The sequence below is a fragment of the Macrobrachium nipponense genome, chromosome 19, assembly GCF_015104395.2.
Source record: "Macrobrachium nipponense isolate FS-2020 chromosome 19, ASM1510439v2, whole genome shotgun sequence".
Taxonomy (NCBI): domain Eukaryota; kingdom Metazoa; phylum Arthropoda; class Malacostraca; order Decapoda; family Palaemonidae; genus Macrobrachium; species Macrobrachium nipponense.
In genome coordinates, this window is record NC_061088.1 from 30294844 (window position 1) to 30321565 (window position 26722).

Sequence of the window (26722 nt, forward strand, 5' to 3'; positions counted from 1 at the left end):
ACGACGCTTTTCAATTATATTCATCAGATATTATTTCCAGGGTTACGACGCATGTTCCAGGGTTACGACGCCTACAACGCTCATCTGGCAGATGAAATATGAAACTAAAAATGCAAAATAATCAATATTTGAAGGGTTTTTTTTTTATGAAAAATGCCATAAGAATGCAGTTTACATAGTTTTCAATGCACTTAAAGCATTAAAAGTAAGGTTTTCTTAGGATTTTTTACGATGTTCCGGCTTACGACGATTTTTGGCTTATGACGAGTCTCAAGAACGGAACCCCCGTCGTAACCCGGGGACTGCCTGTAAAAGAAAAAGCTCTGTGTGTTTCCGCCTACTCCGGATTCCGTCTTCGGGAAAGTAGAGATAAGCTCATTGTATGGGGTCTGAGACGAGCCGGACCGGGGAGAAGGAAAGACCTAATCTCTAGTCCGGTCGAACTGAATCAGAAAGGCTACGAATTGTCGTAGTCGCATATCTGAACCATCTATCGTCCCCACCGGAGTGGGGAACAATAAAAACGAGAAAACAGAAAACTGAGCTGCGGAAACCTGGTATAATAAACTCCGGTGGCAAGTGTGATGGTGAGTCACACTACGCCGGAACCCTAAGGGTCCGGAGATATATCTACAGAGTTTTTCAACAAATTTATAACCTATCTGATAATGTGGAGTAATCTCTAAAGGGCTTAGCCTATTCCGGAGTCTCATAATCCCATTGTCAAAGATATTGCCGGCGGAGACATGCTGATACGAGCGGAACAGGGGAAGGTTGATCTATACCTGAAGCTGAAGGCATTGGGGGGGGGAAGCAATTCTAAGATAGCTAGAAATGCAACTCCGAGCCCGAATCCATACCTCACTTGAGTGGGAAGGCAGAGACAACAGGGAGAAGGGACAACTGAGCAGCGGAGCAGAAGAAATGCACGATCCGGTGCGTAGCTCGCTGGCTGGTGTGACAGTAGACCATCAAGCCAGCGGAGCTACAAGCCCGAAGACATAAGGAGATTACATGTAATACCAGTAATCCTTCTCCTCCAACCCCTTCTTCGCCCACCTGAACGAAAAAACTCTAGGGGCCATTTGTTGGTAAGATTACTAGCACCGCGAGCTATTAGACAGCGCCAGCCAGAGCAGAGCCAATCAGAGATAGGCACCTACTGGAGGCTGTATAGCTTACTACTACGAGGGGTAGTAGGCCGACTGGTCCCATGGCCAGTCGTGATTGGAACAGCGACCGATCGGTGATCACTCTCAAACTGGAATCATGTTGCCCGCTGCACATAGTTTACGACGCCTCTGTTCAATGTCTGCCGTATCTTTTAGGTCATCGGTGATAATGTGACCCAAATACGGAAATTCGTGCACAAATTCCAGCCGATGGTTTCCGAGGAAAATTTGTGGTTCTGCAATATGCTTAAGCGATCTCGGGAGCAGCGACATGCACTGGGTCTTGGTTTCGTTGTAGATTATATCAAATTCCTCTGCATATTGGCGGCAAGTGTCGATGAGTCGGTGGAGACCTTGCACTGATGGGGAAATCAGAACCATATCGTCAGCATAACAGAGGTTGTTTATAGTTGTTTCATTGATGGTTCATCCGATTAGGAGTGAGTTCAGTTTGACATTCAAGGCATCTGTATACGTATTAAACAGGTATGGAGAGAGAATGCCCCGTTGCTGAAGCTCGTTTAGGGACCCGAAGGTGTAAAATAATATATGTTACCCCCATTTGACACAGAATTGCTGTGTGGAGAACCAGCAATGCAAAATGCCAATTAGATACAGAGGTGTGCCCCTTTATGTAGCTTCAGGAAGAGCTTCAGGTAGTTTACTCTGTCAAATGCTTTTCTCACATATACAAAACAAAGGAAACCAGGAGAGGCTGATGATAGGTAGTAATTCAGCAATTCTTTCAGTATGTAGATGCAAGTGTCGGTTGAGTGGTTTGCTTTAAACCCGAACTGGTTGTCAGTGGTGTGTAGAAAGGGGAGAAGTCTCACTAGAAGAACAGACTCAAGTATCTTCGATGAGATTGTTGTGATTGCAATTGGCTGGTAGTTGCCAGGGTCAGCTGCATCCTTTAGCTTGTTTTTTATTAATGGTATCAAATGGACTAAGAAAGAGTAGGGAGTCTGGAAGAAACCGGTGAATTATGCACACATTGAATAGGGCAGCTAGCAAGATGTAAATTATCGGATGGCAGAATTTGAAGGCCTCTGCAGGAAGACCATCATAGCCGGGCGATTTATTATGTATTAGGTAGGCTGTTTATGGCATCGCTGATGTTACCTGGCGTAATACGGTCTGCAAAATGAAATTGAATGTTGTCAGTAAGGAGGTTATCTACATCCCTTCAGGAATCTTGATCATTTATGCAATTCAGGATATTGTTGAAGTGATCACCCCACATACTTGCGATAGCTTCGTCTCCGACTGCATCCCCTACTCTCTCTGATAGCGTTTTAGTTTTGGGATTTAAGGACTGGATATCTTTCCAAAGACGAGGATAATCACCAGATTCTAAGTTTCTAGACATTGCATCGGCTCTTAGTTGTTTTTCATTTAACCTGCAGTGCTTAAGAGCAAGTTTGAACTGCGCTCTCGCCTGTCTCATTAGTAATGCAGTGTGCCCTTCCCTGGGGCTACCATTTTGCCTCCACAGTAAAAGCATTTCACGCGAGTTTGTATACAGATCTTTAACCAAGTCATTCCATCCAGGTATACTACGAGAATTACCTTGACGAAATCTGTAGGCAGTCCTGCCTGCAAGCATAGCAGAGATTATGTTCGAATAGAATTCATTCAGGTCCCTCCTGTGGTGGTCATTTCTACAATTTGTGTCAGTACAAAGTAAGGCGTCTGCCTGTTGAACTATTGACCGCAACCGGTTTCCGTGGTCGCCCTAAAGTATCTGGTTTTCTGTTGGTTTTTAAAATCACAGTTTACTGCTGGTGGGCGAACAGTTAGGGGTTTCACGGTAGGGAGGGATGGGGTACTAAATGACACCTATATTGGGATGTGATCGTAGCCCGTTGCAAGATCATAGCGAATATTGCAGGTCATAATAGAATCATGAAGTTGTGGAGATGTGATGCAGTGGTCCAGCCAGGAGGTTGTAATAGCGTCCGCTCTATTATGTACATATAAAAAGACTGAGTAATGGGCAAAAAACATTTTAAATAGTGTTCGGTGCTTCCAGTGAACCCTTTTTGGGTATGTTTGTGTGTTTGTGGCTTGAAGCATGGTTCGCAAACCAGAACAAAAATTTTTTTAACATCTGGTTCATAACCTGATTTGTTTGTGAGCTAAGGTACCATTTTAATATATCTATATATATATAGTATATATATATATATATATAGTATATATATATGTATATATATATAAATAGACATATATAAATATATTTTTATTATACTATATATATATATATATATATATATATATATATATAATATATTATATATATAATATTATATATATATATATAATTATATATATATTATATATATTTTTAAACGGGGTAGTCCTTGTGAACATGATTAAATATCAAAGTATATATTCAGTCATTTTGAAGATGTCTGAGAAATATTGAAATGGAACTGGTTGATATTTATAACTTGTGTTATTTTTCCTTGTTTCTTTGTAGTGCATCACATTTATACATGTGATTTTAAACATTTGTATTTGAAAATAGACAATGTAACTATTTATTAAAATACACCATGTTATTGACACAAGTGATGTCTTCATTCTAATACGCAGATATTAGCAAGGTGTAACTGCAAGCGTGGAAAGTTGAAACCAGGTCCTCACAATAAGTCTCCTAATTTTGGTAGCGGTGGATGGGAAGGAGGAGCAGTTCTGCACCATGGTTCTCATCTCAGATTTGGGTAAGTGCTTTCATTTGGTAAGTGCTGTAAATTTTTCTTGTAATATAAAGGCACTACTTAGGAATTTTTATCAACTGAAGTAGAAAAAACCTGAATCTGTTTACAAGACTCAGTTATGTTCAATGAGGAAAGCCAGTGAAAATATTTTGTGGTTTAGCTCTCTGAATGTCTGTAAAATCAGAATTGTTGAAATTTATTTTATACTGCTTGAGGTTCTATTAAATATACAAATAGATGCATGATAGAATGTTTCTGGAGTATACTTCATGTCTGGCCTTATATAAATTTTAAGAGATATCTGTATATAAACTGGGAAAATTGTCGTATAGGCTCTCAATGAATGGCATCAATTTTTCTTTATTTCATAAATGAAAATTTTGTTTAAGATTGAAGGTCACTGTACTTACTTGAGGACAATTTAGATACTGTAATCACTTGATTATCCGATTAATAGAGCTTAGGTCCTGTTGGATAAGCTAAAAAAATGGCATTTCCATATCCTTACCTCCCCTACCTTGTCAATACTGCATAAGCATAAACACTCAATATGCTTATAAACAACAACACTCATATTAAACTGAAAACTTGACGCAAAAGACAGTTAGCTAGACCATGTCAATAATTTACACTTTTCAAAACAAGTAAAAAATGTGCAGATGTTTCTTTGCTGCAATTAAGTTTTTTGTACAGTTTAAAATGCTGTATGAAGCTCAGTCACGGCCCATGAAACTCTCGGCCACAGCCTGTGAATTTTTCAGCTACATCTTGGTGTTGGCCTGTACTGTTGGCACTTTTAGCAGTGCCAGATGCACGATCATGGCTAAATTGAACCTTAAATAAAAGAAAAATGACTGAGGCTAGAGGGGTGTAATTTGGTATGTTTGATGATTGGAGGATGAATGTCGACATACCCATTCACAGCCCTCCAGCTTCAGGAGTTTTTGAGATCTTAGGGCAGACAGACAGACAAATAGTCATCTCAATAGTTTTCTTTTATAGGAAACTGAGAAGGCAGACCCCTCCTTTTTCCTTTCATGCACAACATGCAGTAGAGTAGGATACACTACTGCATAAAAGTGAGTATCACTTTATTATTTTGCCGAAACCCACTAAACAGTCTGTAAAATTCATTGTGTACAAAAAGCAAAAAACAAAATCTCTCTTTATTTTTATTTATTTTTTACTCAAACTGATTACAGCAGTTTAAATTACAAACCTACAAATATAAGATTACTTTTTCTCTGTCATTACCTGTGTTCCCTGCCCTGGTGCCTACAATGGCTGGACTTTTGAAAATTTGGGAGGAGGTTTGCTTGTCCTCCTCCACTGCTGTACAAAAGAGAAGAAAAGCTCTTTGTTACTGAGTATATTGATAATTAATGGATGTAGCCAATTAGAGAAAGATGTGTTTATGATGGTATTTTTTTTTTATTAAAAGCAAAACATCATAATGACATACATTTCTGCCAATAGTGGGAAAACTGACCAAAAACACAAGTGTTTGCCCACCTAGCACCTTCTACCACGTCTGTTGAACTGATAACATATCAGTACCAGCCAATTAAAAGCAATAAACAAAATGACATATGATGGTGTGTCAAGTGATGGTGTGCTTTTAAACCAATTGCAATTGTGAAAGCTCACTTTCTGATTCTCCCTCTTTTGCTCAGTAATTTTTGTTGGATTTTCATTTTTTAATTTTTTTGTGGTTATTCTTCATCTTATGCAGTGGATGACAAAACACCAAAAAATATAGAATGGGAAATGAGATGGGAGAAGGAAGGTAGGTGTATGCACTGTTATCTGTGTGTGTGTTAAGGCTAGTATATGTATGTATGAAGTTGTTTTTCTCACTGCCGTGTGCCGTATCACATGGTCTCTCTCTCTCTCTCTCTCTCTCTCTCTCTGCATTGTATATGATTACAGTGGGCCCCTCTATTCGCCTTCTCCAGTTTCGCAGACTCACTGATTCACGGATTACTCTCTGGACCATATCTACCCATTACTTGCGGGAAATTCGCCTATTCATGGGGTTTTCCGACAAAAATAATCACTAATTAGTGTATTTTAATGTTGTTTTCATGACTAAATACATTTTTATGATACAAAAATGATTTACTAATTTTCAAATATTAATATTGATTAATACTGTAATAGTAATTTAATAAGATTAAATGATACCACATAACAATAATAATTCTCTCTCTCTCTCTCTCTCTCTTCTCTCTCTCTCTCTCTCCTCTCTCTCTCTCTCTCTCTCTCTCTCTCTCTCTCTCTCTCTCACACAGATATATGTTTTTTTGTATGATAGATAAATGATTTACTATTTTCAAATATTAATATTGATGTAAACAGCAACAATATCAATTCATTAAAGAAAATACTAAAGTGAATTAGTAAGATTTTAGTTTATAAATTTAAAAAATTATGTAAGAATGAATGAAATCCCAGTCTCTCTCTCTCTCTCTCTCTCTCTCTCTCTCTCTCTCTCTCTCTCTCTCTCTCTCTCTCTCTCTCTCTCTCTCCCTACACTAGGTCTAGTCGTTAACGGATTAGTTCCTCCCCACATTTTAAGGCAGAATGGACATGCCAATCCCCCAAGTCATGAAGGTTAAGGGGGTAAAAATGGCTGCTCTTCTAGCAAATAAATAATTTAATGACTGCTGGGTAGACGAGGCGATCTACAAACGTAAAAGCTCCCCCTGTTAAGAAGGCATTCACTCCCTTTTGGGTGTGAAGGCCTTGGCTAAATAAGTCATTCGCCTCAACTAAACAGTTCTCCTTCTCTAACTGAGGTTTTAGAGCAGCGATACAGCTAACTACAATGGCCTACCTAACTTATAGGTGAAGATGCTAAGTGCACTAACTTACTAAATTAACCCTCTTACGCCGAAGCCCTAAAAATCAAAACCTCTCCTGTATGCCGGCGCCGGTTTGGAGTGAGCGCTGAACCGGAAAAAATAATTTTTTCAAAAAATCGCAGCGCGCTTAGTTTTGAAGATTAAAAGTTCATTTTTGGCTCATTTTTTTTTCATTGCCTGAAGTTTAGTATGCAATCATCAGAAATGAAAAATAATATCATTATCACATGTAAATAATGCGATATATGGTAACGAAAAAAAAAAATTCATAGATAATTGTATTCAAATCACGCTGTGCAAAAAACGGTCAAAGCTAACGAGTTACTTTTTTTTTCGTTGTATTGTACACTAAATTGCAATCCTTTTGATATATAATACATAGTAAAACAATAAAAGCAACACCGGAAAAATATTATCACAAAATGATGTACGAATTCGTAACGCACGGACGTAAAAAAATGTTATTTTCAAAAATTCACCGTAATTCTAAATATTGTTCTAGAGACTTCCAATTTGTTTCAAAATTAAGACAAATGATTGAATATTACGATACTGTAAGAGTTTTAGATTAGAATTGCAGATTTCGACCATTTCGGACGAGTTAAATTTGACCGAATGTCGAAATTTTAATATATATATTTTTTTATATGCACATATTTCAAAGATGGAAAAAGCTACAACCTTCAATTATTTTTTATTGTATTCTTCATAAAATTGCACACATTTTGATATATGAAACTCTATAAAAAGGCTAATATGAAAAGGAGCAAATATTAGGATAATGCGATGTACGTATTTCGGAGACTTGCGGCCGCGAATCGGCGCGGAGTGAAGGTAAATATATTTTTCAAAAATTCACCATAAATCACAATATTGTTTTAGAGACTTCAAATTTGTTTCAAAATGAAGAAAAATGACGGAATATTACTAGGCCGTAAGAGTTTTAGCTTACAATTGCGTTTTTCAACTATTTCGGTAGAGTCAAATTTGACCGAACGTGGTTTTTTTTTCTATTTATCGTGATTTATATGCAAATATTTCGAAAAAAGAGAAAAGCTACAACCTTCAATCATTTTTAGTTGTATTCTACATGAAATTGCGCACATTTTCATATATAAAACTTTATGTAACAGCTAATTTTAAATGGTGCAAACATTTCGACAATCGCACAAAAAAATTCTGATTTTTTCGGAAGAGTTACCGCGCTAACGTAGTTTTTTTTTTTCATAAATTCACCATAAATCGAAATATTGTGCTAGAGACTTCCAAGTCGTTGCAAAATGAAGGTAAATGATTGAATATTACTAGAATATAAGAGTTTTAGCTTACAATTGCGTTTTTCGACCATTTCGGTAGAGTCAAAGTTGACCGAAAGTTGAAATTTTTGCACTTAACGTTATTTATATGAAAATATTTCAAAATTGATAAAAGCTACAACCATGGGTTGTTTTTTGTTGTATTGTGCATGAAATTGCGCACATTTCCATATATAAAACTTTATGTAACGGCAAATTTAAAAGGGTGCAAACATGAGGACAATCGTACGAAAAAATTTATCGGAAGAGTTATCGCACGAACGTAAGGAAAAAGTTTTTTCATAAATTCACCATAAATCGAAATATTGTGCTAGAGACGTTCAATTTGTTGCAAAATGAAGGCAAATGATTGAATATTACTATAATATAATAGTTTTAGCTTACAATTGCGTTTCTCGACCATTTCTGTAGAGTCAAAGTTGACCGAAGGTTGAAATTTTTGCACTTATCGTTATTTATATGAAAATATTTCAAAATTGATAAAAGCTACAATCATGAGTATTTTTCTGTTGTATTTTACATGAAATTGCGCACATTTTCATATATAATACTTCATGTAAAGGATAATTTAAAATGGTGCAAAAATTATGTCAACGTGACGAAATAATTTCCGAGATGTGTCACTGATACTTTTTAGTGCGATAAGAAAGTAATTCGCGCTTGCGCCCCTGCGTAGCGATTGTAAACAAAACAACGCCTTGATCCGTGAACTCCCAGCATCCCCCAAGGCGCGTGATACAAAAGTTTTTGGCTGGTAGGCCTATAAGTATTTTTCCGCGAATTTTTAAAAAAACTTTTATGAGCCGACGTATGATACGTCCAATCGGCATACGGGAGACATTTTGACTCGACGTTTAATACGTCCAATCGGCGTAAGAGGGTTAATAATGTAGTTTAGCCTAAATGAGAACTACTAGTCGTCTGTGACAACAGGCTACTCTACCCCTATGTAAGGTTACTAAATTAATTAGCCTAACCTACTTTGTACACTTAATTAAGAGGACGCAATCATTCCAGAATGTGGTACGCAATAATGGAGGTTTATTTAACCTGACTTGTTAAAATATGTAAGATGAGCTAATGATGCGTGAGGGTGATGAGTGATTAGTAGTGTACCAGGATGGGAATTTAATGATGTAATCATGACATTTAGGTGAGTGTTAGTAGTACAACTTCCAGGGGTTAGAAGGTTAATCTACTGGCAGAGATCAGACTGGCTACCTTCTCTGGTAGGTGCCAGGATCACTCTGCAAATGAATGTTACACTGTACCTAGGGCACAGGTCCCAAGGAGAGCATGTGGCTCTTTGGTTAGTGTGTGAATTTGCATCCCTTCTTCTTCTTATTCCTCCAGGGCCTGGCTACACCAGACTGGTAGCAGCTTCCTTGTATGGAAGAAATGAGGTTGTGTTGGCACTATATGCAGTTTGTACTTGCGGTTTACACAAGTCTTTTTGTAATAAAATGAAAAAGACCACTCGGGCAACGACAGGTAGCGGTAATTAAAAGGTGCTCAGTCCTCGGCTGAAGTACTCGGTAAATTAAATAAGGGTATCACGCTCAGTGTAAATGAAAGTCACAAGAGACTAAAATAATGTGAATGATGCATGCGTATGGTAATAAATGTAGTACTCTTGGCTTTTGAATAATGGATTCTCTCTCTCTCTCTCTCTCTCTCTCTCTCTCTCTCTCTCTCTCTCTCTCTCTCTCTCTCTCTCTCTCTCTCTCTGAGAGCGTAAAATATGATATACGACAAACTCCTTTGTATTATAATTGAACTAATGTTTTAGTTTTAATATTACGCAATTGGCGTTGAATGATTTCCTTACGTTAAGTTTTGGTAAAAGAATTTCTTTGGAATAAGTTTTAGGTAAATAGAACGCACTAGCAATGAATGATTTTTACGTTACTTGTAAATGGTTTGCGTTTGAAAGCTTAGCAATTTACGACGCGTTTAGCTAACAATTCTTTTAATGTAATTTAAGATTTATATTTACTTTACATAAGGTACGTAGATCCCTATGACAAGTAAAATGGCGGTAAGGATTTTACGATGTTAGCAAACATTTGTAAATGTAAAAAGGTTACGTTAAGTTAAGGGTGAAGTGAAAGGAAAACATTTGCTCGGTGAGCGAGTGAGCGATGCTAAATGAAACGTGTGGGAGGGCGAGCGTGAACGGTGGTGGCTAACAGCTGATTGCTGTATAAAAGGAGCGCGCAATTTACAACAACAAAATTCTAATTAAATGTTCTGGCAGAATGATAGATGCTAGTACTGAGATTGATATTTACGTTAAAACCTCAAGATTTACGTTATTTGGCTTAAATCATTGAGATAAAGTTTGAGGTGATGAATGAATTGCTTGCCTTGTGAACGAGAGTTGGCTGGTGCCAAGAGTCCACGCACGTGCTGAGAAGCTAACCGAGCGCTGTGGTTACCAACACGTGGATTGAGCTAAGTTGAAACGAATTCCCCTAACATTTCACAGACAATGTACACTTCTTTTGCCTTTTGCCATAACTATTAGTAGAAAACACTCCTAACTAGCTAGTCTTGCTAATACATGCAATGACTCCCTGGCAAAGCACTTCCTAGTTCTAACTAGCACTTTCTGGCATCTATCAAACACACACACGTGTGTCTCCTACAGTCTGAAGCCTGCTAACCGAGGGAATTCGCAGGCGCTAGTTTTTGCGCACTGCTAACTTTAAGCTCTTTGGCGCTCTCGCCGTTACACAATAATATCTCTAACTGAGAGAAATATGTCTTACTTTAAACACTTGTAAAATAACTATTTAACATACCTTTAAGCTAACAATGGTGATGATGATAATAAGAATAATAATAATGATAACCTTACTGTCTGCGAGTCGTGCGTGTCTCCTAGCGCATTTATGAATGCTTTTGTACAATTTACGTCTTGTAAAAAAAAAAAAAATCATTTACAGTTTACGTTTTTCAAGGGATAACGCGATTTACAATTTTTTTAAAGGTTTCTGGTTCGAATCCTTGGCAAGATGGGCCGATTTTACGTTTGGACAGCCTTATAGTCAAAACGTAAGGGGAAAAGAAAAAAAAAAAAAAAAAAAAAAAAAGAGGGAGAAAATGGAGCGCTTATGCGTACCTTGATATAACTGTAAAAGGAAGGTCAAGGTCACCATGAAAATCCAGCTGATTAATCTAATTTACAATTATTTACAAGAAACGTTGAATGGCCTGAGATAAAGGCAAGGCATATACTAGGCCATGTGGAGAGAGCGCTATGTGTAGTCTGGAACACTCTTATCTTTCACAATATGGAAAACATGGCCAAATTCAACATCTACTGCAATTCTGGTTTCCAAATTTATGATTTCAGGTAATACAAGCGCTTGCAAGGAGAACGCGGAACACGGACTCAGCAGGGTCAATCTGGAAATGAGTTCCCAAATTACACACATTAAATAAAGACTTCTTGCACAATATTACAGCTAATGCACTATGGAGGGTGTTTATCTTTAATTACACACAAGGGGAGGAACTCTAGTGCTTAAATGAAATGCTCAATGAAGATCTTAATCTTGGACAGGTCACACTGGTGGCACATGCTAGATGGTGGACAAAGGACGTTCAGTAGAGAAGTGATAAAAGGGAAATTTGAAAATGGAAATAGCAAGATTTGTCTTGGAGAAATAGGGCTGGTTGGAAGTTGCACTTTCAAGACATACCAGTGGTCCTTAGTGGCTTGCACATATATCATGATGTCTGATGAGGGCTCCAACCAGCGATGACGAAACAAAGGGGCTGACAACAGGTCAGAGGCGAGTATGTCTACCCGCTAAAGTAGCTGGAGTGGACTGAGAGTGAATCGGTATTTTCGAACGGCCTAGGGTCACACGGCCTACGGCATTGTCTGGAAAGATGCAAAACCACAGCTAGCAGAATTGTGGGAAAAGAGGTCTAAAGCTAGGAGCACCTAAAGCCCACCAACAAGCCCATATAACCCCTACGACCTGCCTTTCTTACCCCTACACTATGTCTAGTCATCAACAGATTAGTTCCCCCCCTACATCTTAAGGCAGAACGGACATGCCCATCCCCCAAGTTGTAAAGGGGGGAGGAGGGGGGTAAAAATGGCTGCTCTTCTAGCAAATAAATAATTTAATGACTGCTGGGTAGACGAGGTGATCTACAAACATAAAAGTATATATTTCTAATGGTAAAATGTTTCAGAGGATTTTGAAATTATATTAATAATGCCAATTCAATGGTAGTATATTTGATGTAGGATGATACTTTAAGTATACATTTGGTATTTGAACTTTCAAGATAGGCAGATATAAGCATTTTTAGAGAGGAGTTCTAACTAATTGCAGGTTTGCGCTATTCACAGGGGTGTCTGGTACCCATCCCCCGCAAATAAGGGGGGAACACTGTACTGTATTTTATAACAAGTTACAGTATAGTAGTATCCTTCAATAAAATCTAAGAAACATAACTGTATTATAGGCTGTGCATATGTGCAGTAGGGTGTTTCTAAGCGTGGTTTCTCTCTCTCTCTCTCTCTCTCTCTCTCTCTCTCTCTCTCTCTCTCTCTCTCTCTCTCTCTCTCTCTCTCTCTCTCTCTCTCTCTCTCTCTCCACACACACACACACACATTGTGCATGATTATTTCATTACAAATTGTGTACAGTGCAGTAGAGTAATGTCCTTCAATAAAATGTGGAAAAAGCAGAAAAGTAAAAAACATGAAACAAAAAAAAAGCTCTGAAGTCAAATGCTTGCCTTCCCTTCTCCACCCACCCCACACTGCCTTCTGACCCGTCAGCCAGCCTAGAAATCTCCTACCCCAGCTACCCACCTTCCCCAACAACCTCTTCTCTGTGCATATTCTTGTAAACAGCGTTACTGCTGCACCCATCCCATCACGCCCAGCCATTTAAACCGTTCCCTGGAAACACTTTCCATGAACTCTCACACCACCCAAATCCTCTTTCAGCCTGTTTATGGGTATAAGCAGCATTACCAACATTTTTTGTGACCAGTACAGTGTTACCAACCATCAGACCTTTTTTTTTAATTTATGTATATTACCTATTTACAAATGTACCTTTGGTCCCTGGGGTCAGGTAGCACCCAGATAATGTCAAGCTTCAGATAAGGTGAAATCAGGTAATTGAGTGATTACTGTACTCTGCATTGAAAGAGTAAAACTAAAAAATAAACTCCTGGTTGGCCATAAAGTATTAGTGACTGAAATTAAAATAGCTTTGAATCAGCAAGTCATCAGTCTATTGTGTACTTTAGGATTGTGTTACTTCTCTCTAACATAAGAATAAAGTCTGCCTTGTTAGTGAACATAATGTTTGCTCAAGTTGGATATGATACTCAAGGGAGTCAGGTTGAGGTGAGAATTATTGTTGCATCAATGTGCTTGTCTTTGCGTGCAGGTGCCTCCAGTTTGTGTTCAGTATAGTAGATGAAGCCAGCAAAGCTGACTGGGTCCAGACGACCATTAATACTTATGATAAGTTTTTCAAGCAAGAAGAAGAAGAGCAGCAACAGGAAGAAGAGACTAAAGAAGAAGCAGATGAGGAGGAAGATGAAGAGGAGGAGGAAGAGGAAGATGAAGATGATGAGGATGAAGAAAAAAAGAATTGTAAAAAAGATGAAAAGACTTCAAAGTCATGAGAATTGGCCTAGATTACACCAGTTTATTGTTTATTATTACATATATATATATATACTTATATAGATATATTATTTGTCAAGAGACTTTAATCAGATGTGAATATGAAGGGAAGGAACTATGGTAAAATATAGACCTTGAAAGAATAGTAAGAATATTAAAGACATGAATGATAGAGAATTGACTTTGTGAGAAATGAAAGGGATTGGGTGAATTTAGGCACTGCCAAAGATTGCAGATATATTATATTTGCAACAAAATACGGTCCTACAAAAGGAGTTTTTTTCATTTAACATTAGTTGGGCATTAAGTTAGTTTCTGCAGAATCTCTTGTGGAAGTTGTGTTCAAGAATTGTTTTGGAAATGATACAAACAGAAATGTTAGTAACTTGAGCCATTGCATAAGATCATATGAACTCAGAATTTTATATTGATCTGCTGGCAGTATGTGGCAGCTGTTTTGACATGCTCTGAAATTATAGGCTTCATGTTTGCATTATCCAGATTAAAACTTCAGTGTGCTGTTAACATTATGCACAAAATAAAGTTTAGTTTTACTTAGAAATGTAAAGTTTTACAAGCTGTACATTTGATGCCTTTTGTTGGTAACTGAAGTCTAATGCAATTTCTTATACTGTACTGCTGACAGTCAGACATTTTTCTCTGACAGTTTCTTTAATGTTATTTTGTTAACTCATCTTTGTAATTTTACCTGATTTTCTTAAATTATAAAATTTGGTACATGGTTGTAGAACGCATTTTGTGTACCAAAACTATGTTATCTAAAGCTCTCATTATTAAACAATCTATATGTATTTTTAGTGTTTATTGTATATATATGCAGTATAATAAAAATTTATTGTCCTTCACTATGGGTAAGGATTGTATATATTGTAAAAAAAATTCATAATGTTATTTTATACTCTTGCAGTACATTTATGACATCTGACTGTCTTTTTCCCTTATGAGTGGAGAGTTTTGCCAGGCCTTCTCCCACACATATGTGGACTCAGTGATTTTTACTCTCTCTCTCTCTCTCTCTCTCTCTCTCTCTCTCTCTCTCTCTCTCTCCTCTCTCTGTATGACCTATAAGTAACATTCTTTTAAACTGACTCATTTGGGTTCCCTGAAATATCAAAGCTTTGTCATGGAAATTTCTTTAGCAAACCATCATTTATCTGTTCTTCAAGTCATATTCTTCCATTGTTTATTTTCACGTCAGAAGGTTTGCAATGAGGTGGAGAAAGATATTGCAGCAATAACAGATTCCTCAAGAAAAATGAACATTTGGTATTCAAAGATTTGGCATTGCAAAATTTTTTTGTCTTCCATTCAGCTTTATCATCATAAAATTATTTAGCCTCTTTTTTTCATTGATATTTGCATAAAAATATTTTGTATCTTGTGTGGTCTCTGTAAATATATATAATTTTAGAATTGGAAAGCTTCTACAAGTACAAATCAGGCATGAACCTAGCTTTTTTAATGAATGAAAAAGGAGAGCAGGTTTATAGATGGTTGAACTATTGCATTGAATATTTCATGTTTGTGTTTGTAATAACTTATAAGAAAAACTTTTCTTTTATATTGAATTACAAGAGGGCCCAATCACTTCTAGAGGTATACTTTAAATGCTTGAGATCTTAGCTATTCTCCAGGGTTACAATATGTAAATGTTTATGAGATGTGCAGTCAGTGAAATAACAGGAATGCTTCTCCTTTTAGTTCATGAACTGGTGTATATATTATAAATTAGTTTAACAAAACCAGTGAGTCAAATTTCTAGACTCACAGGCTCAACTCATTTTTTTTTATAAATGAAAAGTAGAAAAGTAAAGCTGTGTAAAGTTAAGGAAGTTGAACTGCCTAGTAAAAGAAAGGAACGCAGAAGACAGCTGGGGCAGAAGGGACACTATGAAGAACCCTTAATAACATGTACAGTGCTCTGCTTTAAAGCAGTCTGTAGCAGTACTCTCCCTTGTGGAGTTCACGAGCTAAATCACAGTTCAAACTTGCTGACTGAATGAACAAAGTTCTGTTTGCTACTCACATAACAGAACCCTTCATTAGTTTGTGAACAAGGTGAAGTGCCAATGCTTTATTCACTGTGAACATCACTGCATTTCCTTCATGCATATGTTGATGTGTCATGGAGTTAAAGAAACCCTAAGAAAACTAAGCTCATTCATTATAATTTCTTACATTGATTGTTGATGCTTTAAAAAAAAATGTACACACACACAAGCATACTTATTTTTGATAAAATTTGGTTTGGCTCTCCTAATAAATATTTATTGGTCTCTTTGCTTTTCATGGACATGAATTAGAGGTTTTTATGTTAAATTCCTTTTAATAGGTTAATTGAAAATGCAAAATGCTCATTAGGGGGAGAGAGGATGCATATTAGTCACTGTTAGATTGAGATACTGTATTCACTTACAAAGCAATTAAGGGAAATAGAGTTCTTTAACTTTATTGCCATAAGTTTGGCATGTGTCCTTGTTTGGGCTGTAACATGTTGCTGTTTCTATGTACGTATTTGTGTACCATGAACGGTAATGATTTTTGGGGTAATTCAAATTCCATATCTTGTAGTGTGACAACATGTTTATAATCTTATAGTAAATGTATAATGTACGTGTGACCATATCAGTGACTTACATGTACAGTGCTAGACAAGCTTTATTCTTCAGTGGAACCCTGAGTGGACAGCCTTTATAACCCCATATTCTTTGTGCTATGTCGCTAGAGAGCTTTGTTGGACTACAAGAAAAATGTAGATGCTAAAAGTATGTGTCAATTGAGGTTTTATATTGGTCTAAGACCAGCTGTATTGTATCTGGCAGTATTCAGATGTTTATTCCAAGTGAGTATATCAAACAGATGATTTTGGGAGTCTTTTTCTATCGGTATTGTTCATTTCTTTATCTGAGTAATTTGTACTTATAAATCTTATTATACTGTATGACTAGTATCTTTGTGACTATATGTTTCATTGTCCTACACTGTTCTGATAGTTTTTATAGGTGACTTTTTGAATGCATTTATGTTTGGTTTTATTAAAGCATGGGGTATCTGTTCATGAATATCATTCACTTTATGATTTTATATTTTCATTTTCATACAGTATCTTGACTATTTCATAACATACATTTATATAGATTTTTCCCTAGTATAAGAGGAAATGCCATCATTCAAGTTTAGGAGAGGAGTTATTTAAATGAAATAAAGGAGAAAATATTTACAACAATGAACCCAAATAAATTTTCATGGTATCCTTCAATCATTAACCATGTGATAATGGTTCCTTTCACAATGTTGTAATGGATATTCTGTATTGTATTTCTGAAAATGAATAGAAGAAATTATAAAACTAAAAATGATTATGTTATCAAATTTTTGTCATAACTGTTAAGAAACTTATTCAAGAGAACAGCTGCTGTAGAGATATTAGATATGCCAACCGTGGCATTTGTTAGTAGATTTTTATTATAAACTAGGTCAATAACATTGCTGTCAAATTTATAGATGCTTAGGGATGTCCTAAAGGCTTTACAGTTACATGAGGAAGAAAAAATTTGAGTAGAATGTTTCGACAAGTATATGGGAAGAGATCACTATGTAAGTGGTGCAGTTGCAAGCTGAAGGGATGGTGCAAGGAATTTTTAGTAGTGTCTGCATTATATGTGGAAGGAAAAGGACTAATGATTTATTATAACATGCTCTATCTTCGTTATGAGACATGACTTGGCTGAACCCCCTTTATTGCACCATATACCATGGCTGTTAAGTATTGTTTCAAGAGTTTTACAAGGTATCAGTAATCTAAGAGGCAGCTCTTGTGTTTTAAGGTTGTACTTTCATAGTCAGTGTTGCCTACCAAAACTCAAAATGCTGGGTTCTGAAATTTTGTAAATTAAGAACATAAAATCAAGTACCTTAATGGTCAAGTCTTGTGTTGGTAATAATATAATGTGGAGTAACCAGTCCACTGAATCACTTATAATCTTGGGCTGCTTAAAGGGCGACAGCTGGAGTAGGAAACAGTTACAGCAGTTTATATGGAAAAAGATCAGTGAGAACTGCTGAAAAATAATAGAGAAAGTTATGCATTTCTAAAGCAAAAGGAGACTGCAGTGAATCTACCATACACTTGACAAGGCTCATTGTAGGGGGTATCCTTCTACCAATGTTAGGTATCAGTTTCAGGCATTATCGTTTTCTTAGCAAATGCCTTCAGACATTTTCATGTTGAATAGTGTTCTGCTTTAAAAGTTTTGCTAAACTTAATTACATGTGCCAAAATCATTTGTTCATACTAGGTGTTTGTTTTGTTTATATATAGTTTCCCTTGGTTTGCATTGAAAGTTTCCTTTTCTAGAGTTGTTTATTTTTATAAGAATAATTTTCCCTGACATTCAGAATGAGGAATGGATTTACTTTATAATGCAATGATAAGGTTAGGGGATTTTTTGTGAACTTATCCATTTTGGAAAATTACAGTATGATGAAATATGTTTCCCTAATAAATTCTTTTTCATGGACCTCTTGTTTAGCTTTTTATGATTGCTTTTGTTTTTGCATAACATTTATTTGTATAGCCTATGCCTCACAAAACTTAAGGTCAGGTTGAATTATCCTTTATATTTATATGAGAAAGAAAGTTTTAGAACTTAAGAATTGTTGAATACAAAGTATTTTACAATATCACCAGCATAGCATCATATTGGAGGATACAAGTAACATCAGAAAATTAGGTAACAGGTTACCCACAATGTAACCCAAAAGCATTATAAGGTTTCATATTATGTCCACTTTTGTTTTTTTTCCCAGTGAAAAAAAATTTAGCAGTCATCTAATGACTTTTTTTTTCATTTTACTGTTCAGATTACATGTCTACTCACATTTGGCCTGTTCCTGTTGACCACTACATAAACATGCAGTACGTATTTTGATTTTAGCGGCAATCACATTTCCTTTGTTGGAAGATGTTGAAACATAAGTTTTTGTTGACAGTATTTATTTCTGGAATCTATAAACTGGTAATTCCTTCATGCTGTTGTGTATGTTCTCCCAACATATCTGTTTTGCATATATTCACTTGGAATTTCTTACAGTGAAAGTTATCTTAGTGACAAAGAATTCACTCTAAAGGACATTACAAAGGTGGTGTGTAGGTGAAGGTCTTGGTCATCTGTACCTGATATTTGCATGTCTTGTTTTATTTTGATATTGTTTTTTAACAACTGAAGAATTCTTGGATCAGTCATTTTAACTGGTATATCATGTAAGTCCTTGTCCAAAATTGTGTAACATGAGGAGCCAGTTAAAAAAAATTCTACATATATATTAAAGCATGTTTTGTAAGAAATAATAGTATTTCCACTGGCTTAATAATAGCACTCTAGAATTAAAAGGCAGCAGTTTGAAGTGCTTCTTATAGTCCCTAAATTTAAAAATTTTATTAAATCCTAATACTTATGAACTATTGCCATGAGAGCTTTTTTCTGGTCTCCTCATTCTATTTTGAAGCCATTTATTTACTTTGCATAACTGAATAAGTGTTTCCAGTGTTCATAACGTATCCCACATACATTTTCATACTAGCAACATGTTTGTAGTGTAGATCTTCATAACAATTGCATTTAATTTTTTCACACTTTTATTCCTATTTTTAAATGCTTTTAGTGTACCTAACTCAAATCATAAGCACCATCCACAAAAAATTTATGTATTAGCTGTACCTTAATATAGAGGTTTTCTGCTGTTTTACAAGGTCATTTATGTAGTAATAATTCTAATCTTATTTAAAATTTTGTTATCTGTTCATGAAAGTTGGCATATATATTTTTATTGCTATTATCAGCTTTAGAATTCCAACTTGATCAGCCAGGACCACTTGCAAAATCTGCATATTCTTAAAACACCAGTTTATTTGATTGAGATATCATTGTTCAAGTTCAGTATGGGTGATCAGAACATTTTTAGTAATGAGGTTAGTGAAAGCTCTGTATTTTTGCACACTTTATGACACATTAGTCATGAGATAACAACATTCTTTCAGTTAACCCAGTGTAGTAAAGCACCTTTTAAGTGAGCATGTTGATATCCAGGACAAAACTCATAAAAAGTTATCCACACCACCTTCCTTGAGTTACTTGATTATCTGATACACAACACAATTTTTACACAAGTGAAGAATTAGTTGGGTCTTTATTAGGAAAGCTAGAATACATCTCATGTGGTTATGCTTCATGATAAGTATCTTTTCTTATGAAGATTGTTGCTCCCTCAGAATTTGGAACTTATTTCATGAAAGGAAATATGTATTGTGTTAGTTTTTGGATCTTCGGATGCTCATGATTTGTTTCTTTCAACTAAGATTTTTCATCAAATCTGTATGAAATTGATCATAAGAAGGGTCTTGTATTGTTCAGTGAATTAATTACCGTATCTTGTTTATTTGGAGGGGAGCGGGTGTGAGAATTTTGTATTATATTGCAAGATAATTGGGATGCACACATAGCTGTATCTGTTGTGGTATGTGGATATGATTTTTTGTTTAACTTTTTCATAGTATTCTGGTGTTTGGCTGTAGAGTAAAAGAAATAAGAAATAGTCTTTGAATTGAGCATTTAAAGGATTTTTTTTATTTCCTCATCTTTTGGGCTGCAAGTTTATGGTATCAAGTTATATACAGTATTTGCTAAATTTGATAGACTGATGTCATAGATGGTTTTTAAGGAAGAGATATACAGGTTAGGTAATATTGTAGGTAGAGCGGTATTTAGGTAATTTTTATTTGTAATTTTTTTTAAGAGATTGCTTCAGGTTCTTGCCATGATTTGAGTTTTATGCAAAACTTTATGTGTTTAGTGTGATATTGTTTTGTAATTATATTCTTATTTTATTGTTTGGAGGTTGTAAACAGTACTTTACATTGTTCTTGCAACAGTTTGGTGACTGTTAATCGAGTTTAAGTTTAATTGGACAGGCACCAAGGTGGACATACAGGATGTTCTTTTAGTTTTTCAGTTTCCATTATTTTTTGGTTGTAGATAAAATTTTAGTTTTCACTCCGATATTTTACTTTTGGAAAAAAACTACTAAATGTTACAAAAGTTTAGACTTATCCCTTTTCTTTGGATGAGAATATTTTTACTGCAAAATATTGTCATCCAAAAACTACTACTGCTATTATAAGGACCTAGTGTTCATTTATGGCTGGCTTCAAAAGGTGAAAAGAGAGTTATAATGACATGACAAGGTTATATTGAAGGTTTCACTTTCTCCGCAGTATGCATGGATTGAAGTTACCATGATTGAATTCGGAAAACTAGAGATTACTCTTTCGAATCAGTTTCTAAAATTGATGCCAAGCCAAGGGGCAAATCTAGCTTATGTTAAAGGTACCTCATGAGAGAAATATATTTTTATATAAAGGCTAATGCAACAGGTTTCCAACTACTATAATCTTGTCAGACTGAAAGTATAAGGAATGTAGCCTACTTTCTAGGAAACAAGCATTGTGTGAAACAAAAGTAGTTTGAAGAATTCTAAAGCTTTGCGGTATAGAAAAAGGTAATTGTAATGCAGCTCAATCTAGGCCTGCTGATGTTCTCAGCATAAATTTACTGTTTTTCCCTTAGGTATTATATGATTGATAGGAGGATGATTCAACCCCTTTTGTTCATTGAGACCATGATCAAAGTAGCAAATAAAGAAAAGATAGTGATAGTGCTTTGCATTAGAGTGGATTTCAAAGAGGTGTTTAGATATCTTTGGTTCAGTCCTGTAAGGAAGGGAAAGAAAAGAAACTATAAAATCAATGACTGAATAGGCATGGTTTTTAATACGTACAAGGATGACTGAAATGAGTTTGAAGCTTTAGTGACTACAATGTAAACAATTTCAAGAAAATTAAATCTTGAAATATGTAATGTGATTTCTTATCATGAGAAGAGTGGTGTAATGTATGTCATCAAACAAGAATTGAGGAATAGGAGGTTAGTAGGAAGAAAGTGTGAGGAGTACACGTACGTAATGCAATAATCTCAGGATTAGAGGTGATAGATATAGAAAGTCATTTGAAACTACTAACAGCAGAATGGCTGGGAGATTATTTTAGTTTAACCGGATCACATTGCTAATTTATTTATCTTTAACATGGCTGGGCCATAAAGTAGAGATGAGGGGTGAATTATCAGTACAAGTATTTATAGTATTACAGGAAAAACTTTTAAAAAATACAATAATGAATAAACACTACTTGCAGTGGAAAGGAAACAGATTTTGTGCCATCAAAATATATGTAAATCCATTTATGTAAAAAGCTAGAAATGGGTGATCTAGAAGGAGTATAACAGTGAGCATGTCCATAATGTTTGGCTAAAAAACTAATATGCCAAATCCTGTTGCTGAATAACCACTGGTTCCATGCAATGTAAAAATACCATACAAACAAACTAATATGCCAAACTATTGTGCAGTTCACCTTTGTTGACATACCATGAATCATTTGTCAATCTTCTTAATAGATTGCTAAAACATTTGACCAAAAGGTCCATATTACTGCTTGCCTTAAAGAAGTAATGATAGATGGAAAAGGAGAAAATTCATCAATTAAGTATTTTTTATTAGCATTTGATAATAAAGCAATATACCATTATGTATTCTCTGTTGAAATAAGCTGAGTTAGCAAACATACCAATAGAAATTTACTTATAAAAATTGAGAAATAGAAAATTTTACAGCAGCTGAGCTGCAGTTAGAAAATCCCTTTAAGAATCATGAATATATTCTAACAGTACATTTTCTTCAAGGTGGCAAGAGTCATGCAGACTTTATAAGGATACATTTTGGTTAGTTTTCTGGCAGTTGTTATGAAAGTTGAACAGCACAGAAGAGGGGTACTATAACAGGCCCATGAGTTTTGTATTCACTGAGAAGAATGTCAAGATATAAAAAGCTGAAGAACAAGGCCTTTCATAACAGAAGTACTTGATTCATCACCCATAAACTTCTGTCAGTATTGATACATCAGAATTGAAATTTTGTAGTATTGATTCATCAAATTGAAATTCCCCTAGAGTTGTGGTCCACTTGAAGCGTTATACTTCAGGGTATTTGGAGTGTCCACTCCAGCCCCTGGATGCAACCCCTTGAATTCCTTTTACTGTACTTCTGTTCATATTCTCTTTCTTCCATCTTACTTTCCACCCTCACTTTACATTTATTTCAACATTACTTTTAGTAATAATGACCTCATAGACCCTAGTCCTTCTATAGCCTTAAATCATATACAGGCAGTCCCCGGTTATCGGCAGGGGTTCCGTTCTTGGGCGGGTGCTCATAAGCGATAACCGCCATTAACCAAAACTTAGCGATTTATGGCACTTGTGGCAACAAGTTTCCATTAATGGTGCCTCTGTTAGATATGTTATGGTGCCATAACAATTATCGGCACCTTATGGCCCTGATAACCGAAACTTGGCTCATTATGGCACTGTAAATTGCCAATTTTAAGCGCATAAAACCAATTATATATACAGTGTATATATATATATATATATATATATTATAGTATTTATATATATTATTCTATATATATCCTATATATATATATATAATATATATATATATATATATATATATATATATATATATATATATATATATATGTATGTATGTATGTATTCAGTGCTACCTTGGCTCATGAACAGTCCTGTTCACGAAGAAATTGGGTTATCAACCAGATGTTAAATAAATTTCTATTCTAGTTCGTGAACTGTGCTGCAAGCCACGAACACACAAACATCCCCAGAAAGGGTTCATTGGAAGTACCGAATGCTTTTTAAAATGTTTTTTGACTGTTACTCAGTCATTTTAATGTTAATTACTTTTTATTTTGCTGAAGAAATAGTATATGGCATTGTATAAATGCATACAGCCAGAAACAGTTGATTTGCTATGAACAACCAAAAATATCGAACGCAATCTGTTGATTTTTTTACGCAATAAACATGCCCTCAGCACTCTACTAATGAAAAAAATAACAAAATTTCGTTGGCAACAACACATATTCAAGTGATATTTCAACTTGAAAACACTTCGTATAATGTAAAATAACCTTGTCCCATATCAGTAGAGTATATAGATTCATTTACGCTAAATAGAAACAAGAAAATCGCTCTGATTTGAGTTCAGTACAGCAAATAAACTCGCCTCATAATTGCCCTCAGCTGATTTCCAAACCAAAACATTGACTGCTGTCTGTATTTTATAATACAATAGTAATATGAAAATACGTACAATATTATTGGATGCTGTGAAGTAAAGCATAATTTTGTGCCAGAAAACCATAAACAAAATGAAAGAAAATAGTGTTTCTGACGTTTGAACAAATCTTTTCTTTACATTATATTAAATGGGGAAAGTTGATTCAAGTTTCAAATTTTTTGAGTCACGAACAGCGTCCTCGAATGAATCAAGTTCGTGAACCGAGGTACCACATATATATATATATATATATATATATATATATATATATATATATATATATAATATATATATTATAACAGTTGGCCCCTGGTATTCGTGGGGGATGTGTACCGTAACTCCCCCGCAAATGTTTAAACCCCTTTAAAAAACTCATAGAACTGCCTTTTTTTGATGGTTCAGACAAAAAAAAAAAATCTAAAAATGCTCATACTACCTGAGTATTTTAAGTTATATCATAAAAAGTGCATTTAGTCATGAAAATACAGAAATTAGTGAATGTTTCCCAATGAAAAATACTGTAAATAAGTGAATTTTCTGCAAATAAAGCATATATGTTCCATAGAAAAATCTGCAAGTAGATGGGTAGACGTGTGTGTGTACGCGCGCGCGTGCTCTATCTTTTCAGTTTATGTAAGTGAAGTGCTGTTTTCTTTTTCTTGAACAGTGACCATCTTTATTTGCAGTAAGACCTTTAAACCATCTTTGGGTCCTCTTGAATCCCCTATAGGCCCTTTATGAGCTTTTCTTTGCCATAAACCAGACCAGTTTTTCTGATCTGCTGTTTAACAAAGACCATCATCAATCTGCATGTATCCATATTACAAGCAAGGCTTCTATATTTGTCTTCGCTCTTCATGTCATTTTCATGCTACTAAAACTATAGAAAACTAAGACAGAACAGTTCACCTCCAGTTTTTAATTTCATTAGGAAATTATAGGAATTTTTTTTTTATTATACATACATGTAAGTACTATAGTAAGCTGCATATCAAAATGGGAAATGCCTCATCTCGGTTGTTGACTCCTAACAAAGCAGTAGTTTGATTTTACTGCGTTATGCGCAGATTGCGTAAGGCCCCATTACAATATAATATGGCTTATGACATTATGGTTAAATGGATTTGCTTCCATTTTTCACTTGCTATTATTCAAGCAACAAATAAAATTCTTTCCTTAGGGAAAAAAATAGCTCAACCCCTTAGGTTTATGTAATTTATTGTAGAATAATTTAAGTAATTTTTCATAATTTACATAAAAAGTTGCAGCCCAAAGTATTTTTCCAAAGAAATTCACCAGCAAATAGTTTTACCATTAATACTCAAAAGTTATATGGTACAGAGCGTCCTCGACTTACGGCGATTCAATCTAAAGCACTGTTTTAGCGCCATTAACGGCATCTTACAGTGCTGTGACTTGATGTTGCACCAAGTTATGGGCACTGTAAGTGCCGTTGATGGTGCTATTGGCAAAATTAGGCATCAAGTTAACAGCACTATAACTTGTCGCTTATGGCAGCGTCAAAATGCCAATAACAGTGAAAAACCAACTTATGGCAGAAATCAACTTACAGTGTGGTGCTGGAACAGATCCCCAGACGTAAATCGAGGATGCACTGTATTGAATTCTGCGGCATCATGTCCAAGATCTTCATTTTTACTTCTTCAGATTTTAAGTTGAGAGAAAAGTTTTTTTTTTTTTGGTTTATTGTATAATAACTGAAAATGTTGGGTGGGTAGTTGATTTTAGTTCTTCATATAAGAAATACTCAAAGAAATTTAATTCCCCTTAGTGTAAGTTATTTAGTAATGTATAATCCTCATGAGCAACAATTAAATAAAAAATTCTTATGATTTAATCATGTTTAGTTCAAAGTTGTAATATTTCCTCAGTCACCCTACCTTGATATCAGTTTTCGTTATTTCCATTTTGATGTTAGTTATTCAAATAAAGTTAAAACAAAATTGTTGATAAACCTCTTTGAAACATCTTTTAAAAGTAATATTTAAAGCTGTATGTATTTGAACATTAAGCTGTCCATGAAACATCTTTTAAAAGTAATATTTAAAGCTGTATGTATTTGAACATTAAGCTGTCCAAAAATCTCTATTTGAACATTAACTGTCCAAAATGTTTAACTAATTTTTTTATAACTGTGCGAAGTTCAGCTATACTGTTCATAGGTGCCAGCCATAAAATCAGTGAATGAAGTTGTCAATAAAAACTAAAATTTCTTTTGAGCAGTAATACTTTAGGGTCTGTTTATTTTGACAATAAACTGATTCAAAATGTCAAATAGTTTTTTATCATTTCTCAAACTTTAGTTTTGTAAAATCTTATGAGCAGTTAGTAATGTTTTTGTAACAAAACTTTTGTACTAATTCATTATTTACTTGTTGCCCAATGTTTGTGGACAAGTAATACCCACCAACACCAGCTAGTGCCATTCATGACTGCAGTTCCAAATTGCATATATTCCCCCTTTACTCCACACTATTTTGTGCAATTTAAAAGAGTTAGCAACATCATTTTCCCAAGGAATGCCTTGTATATTTTTCCCAACAGCAGTATTAATTCCAATGGTCCATAAATCATAGGCACATCTTTTAAATTTAATGCATCCAAATCATGCTTTTTTAGTTGCAGTTCACTCGGCAAGATTTGTTTGCAGGTCTCTTCCTCTATAAATATGAACCATTTT

At 35.1% G+C, this 26722-nt stretch overlaps 1 protein-coding gene across 2 annotated transcripts in view; it reads left to right on the top strand.

The window, feature by feature from the left end:
* Window positions 1-16726, top strand: part of LOC135215555 (PHD finger protein 12-like) — a 201920-nt gene extending 185194 nt beyond the window's left edge. For both annotated transcript variants that reach the window (XM_064250396.1, XM_064250403.1), the window contains exons 14-15: window positions 3771-3898; window positions 13505-16726. In XM_064250396.1, coding sequence (XP_064106466.1) covers window positions 3771-3898; window positions 13505-13745 — 369 coding nt within the window. In that variant the 3' untranslated portion in view covers window positions 13746-16726. The remainder of the gene's footprint in view (window positions 1-3770; window positions 3899-13504) is intronic.
* Window positions 16727-26722: the final 9996 nt, after the last annotated feature.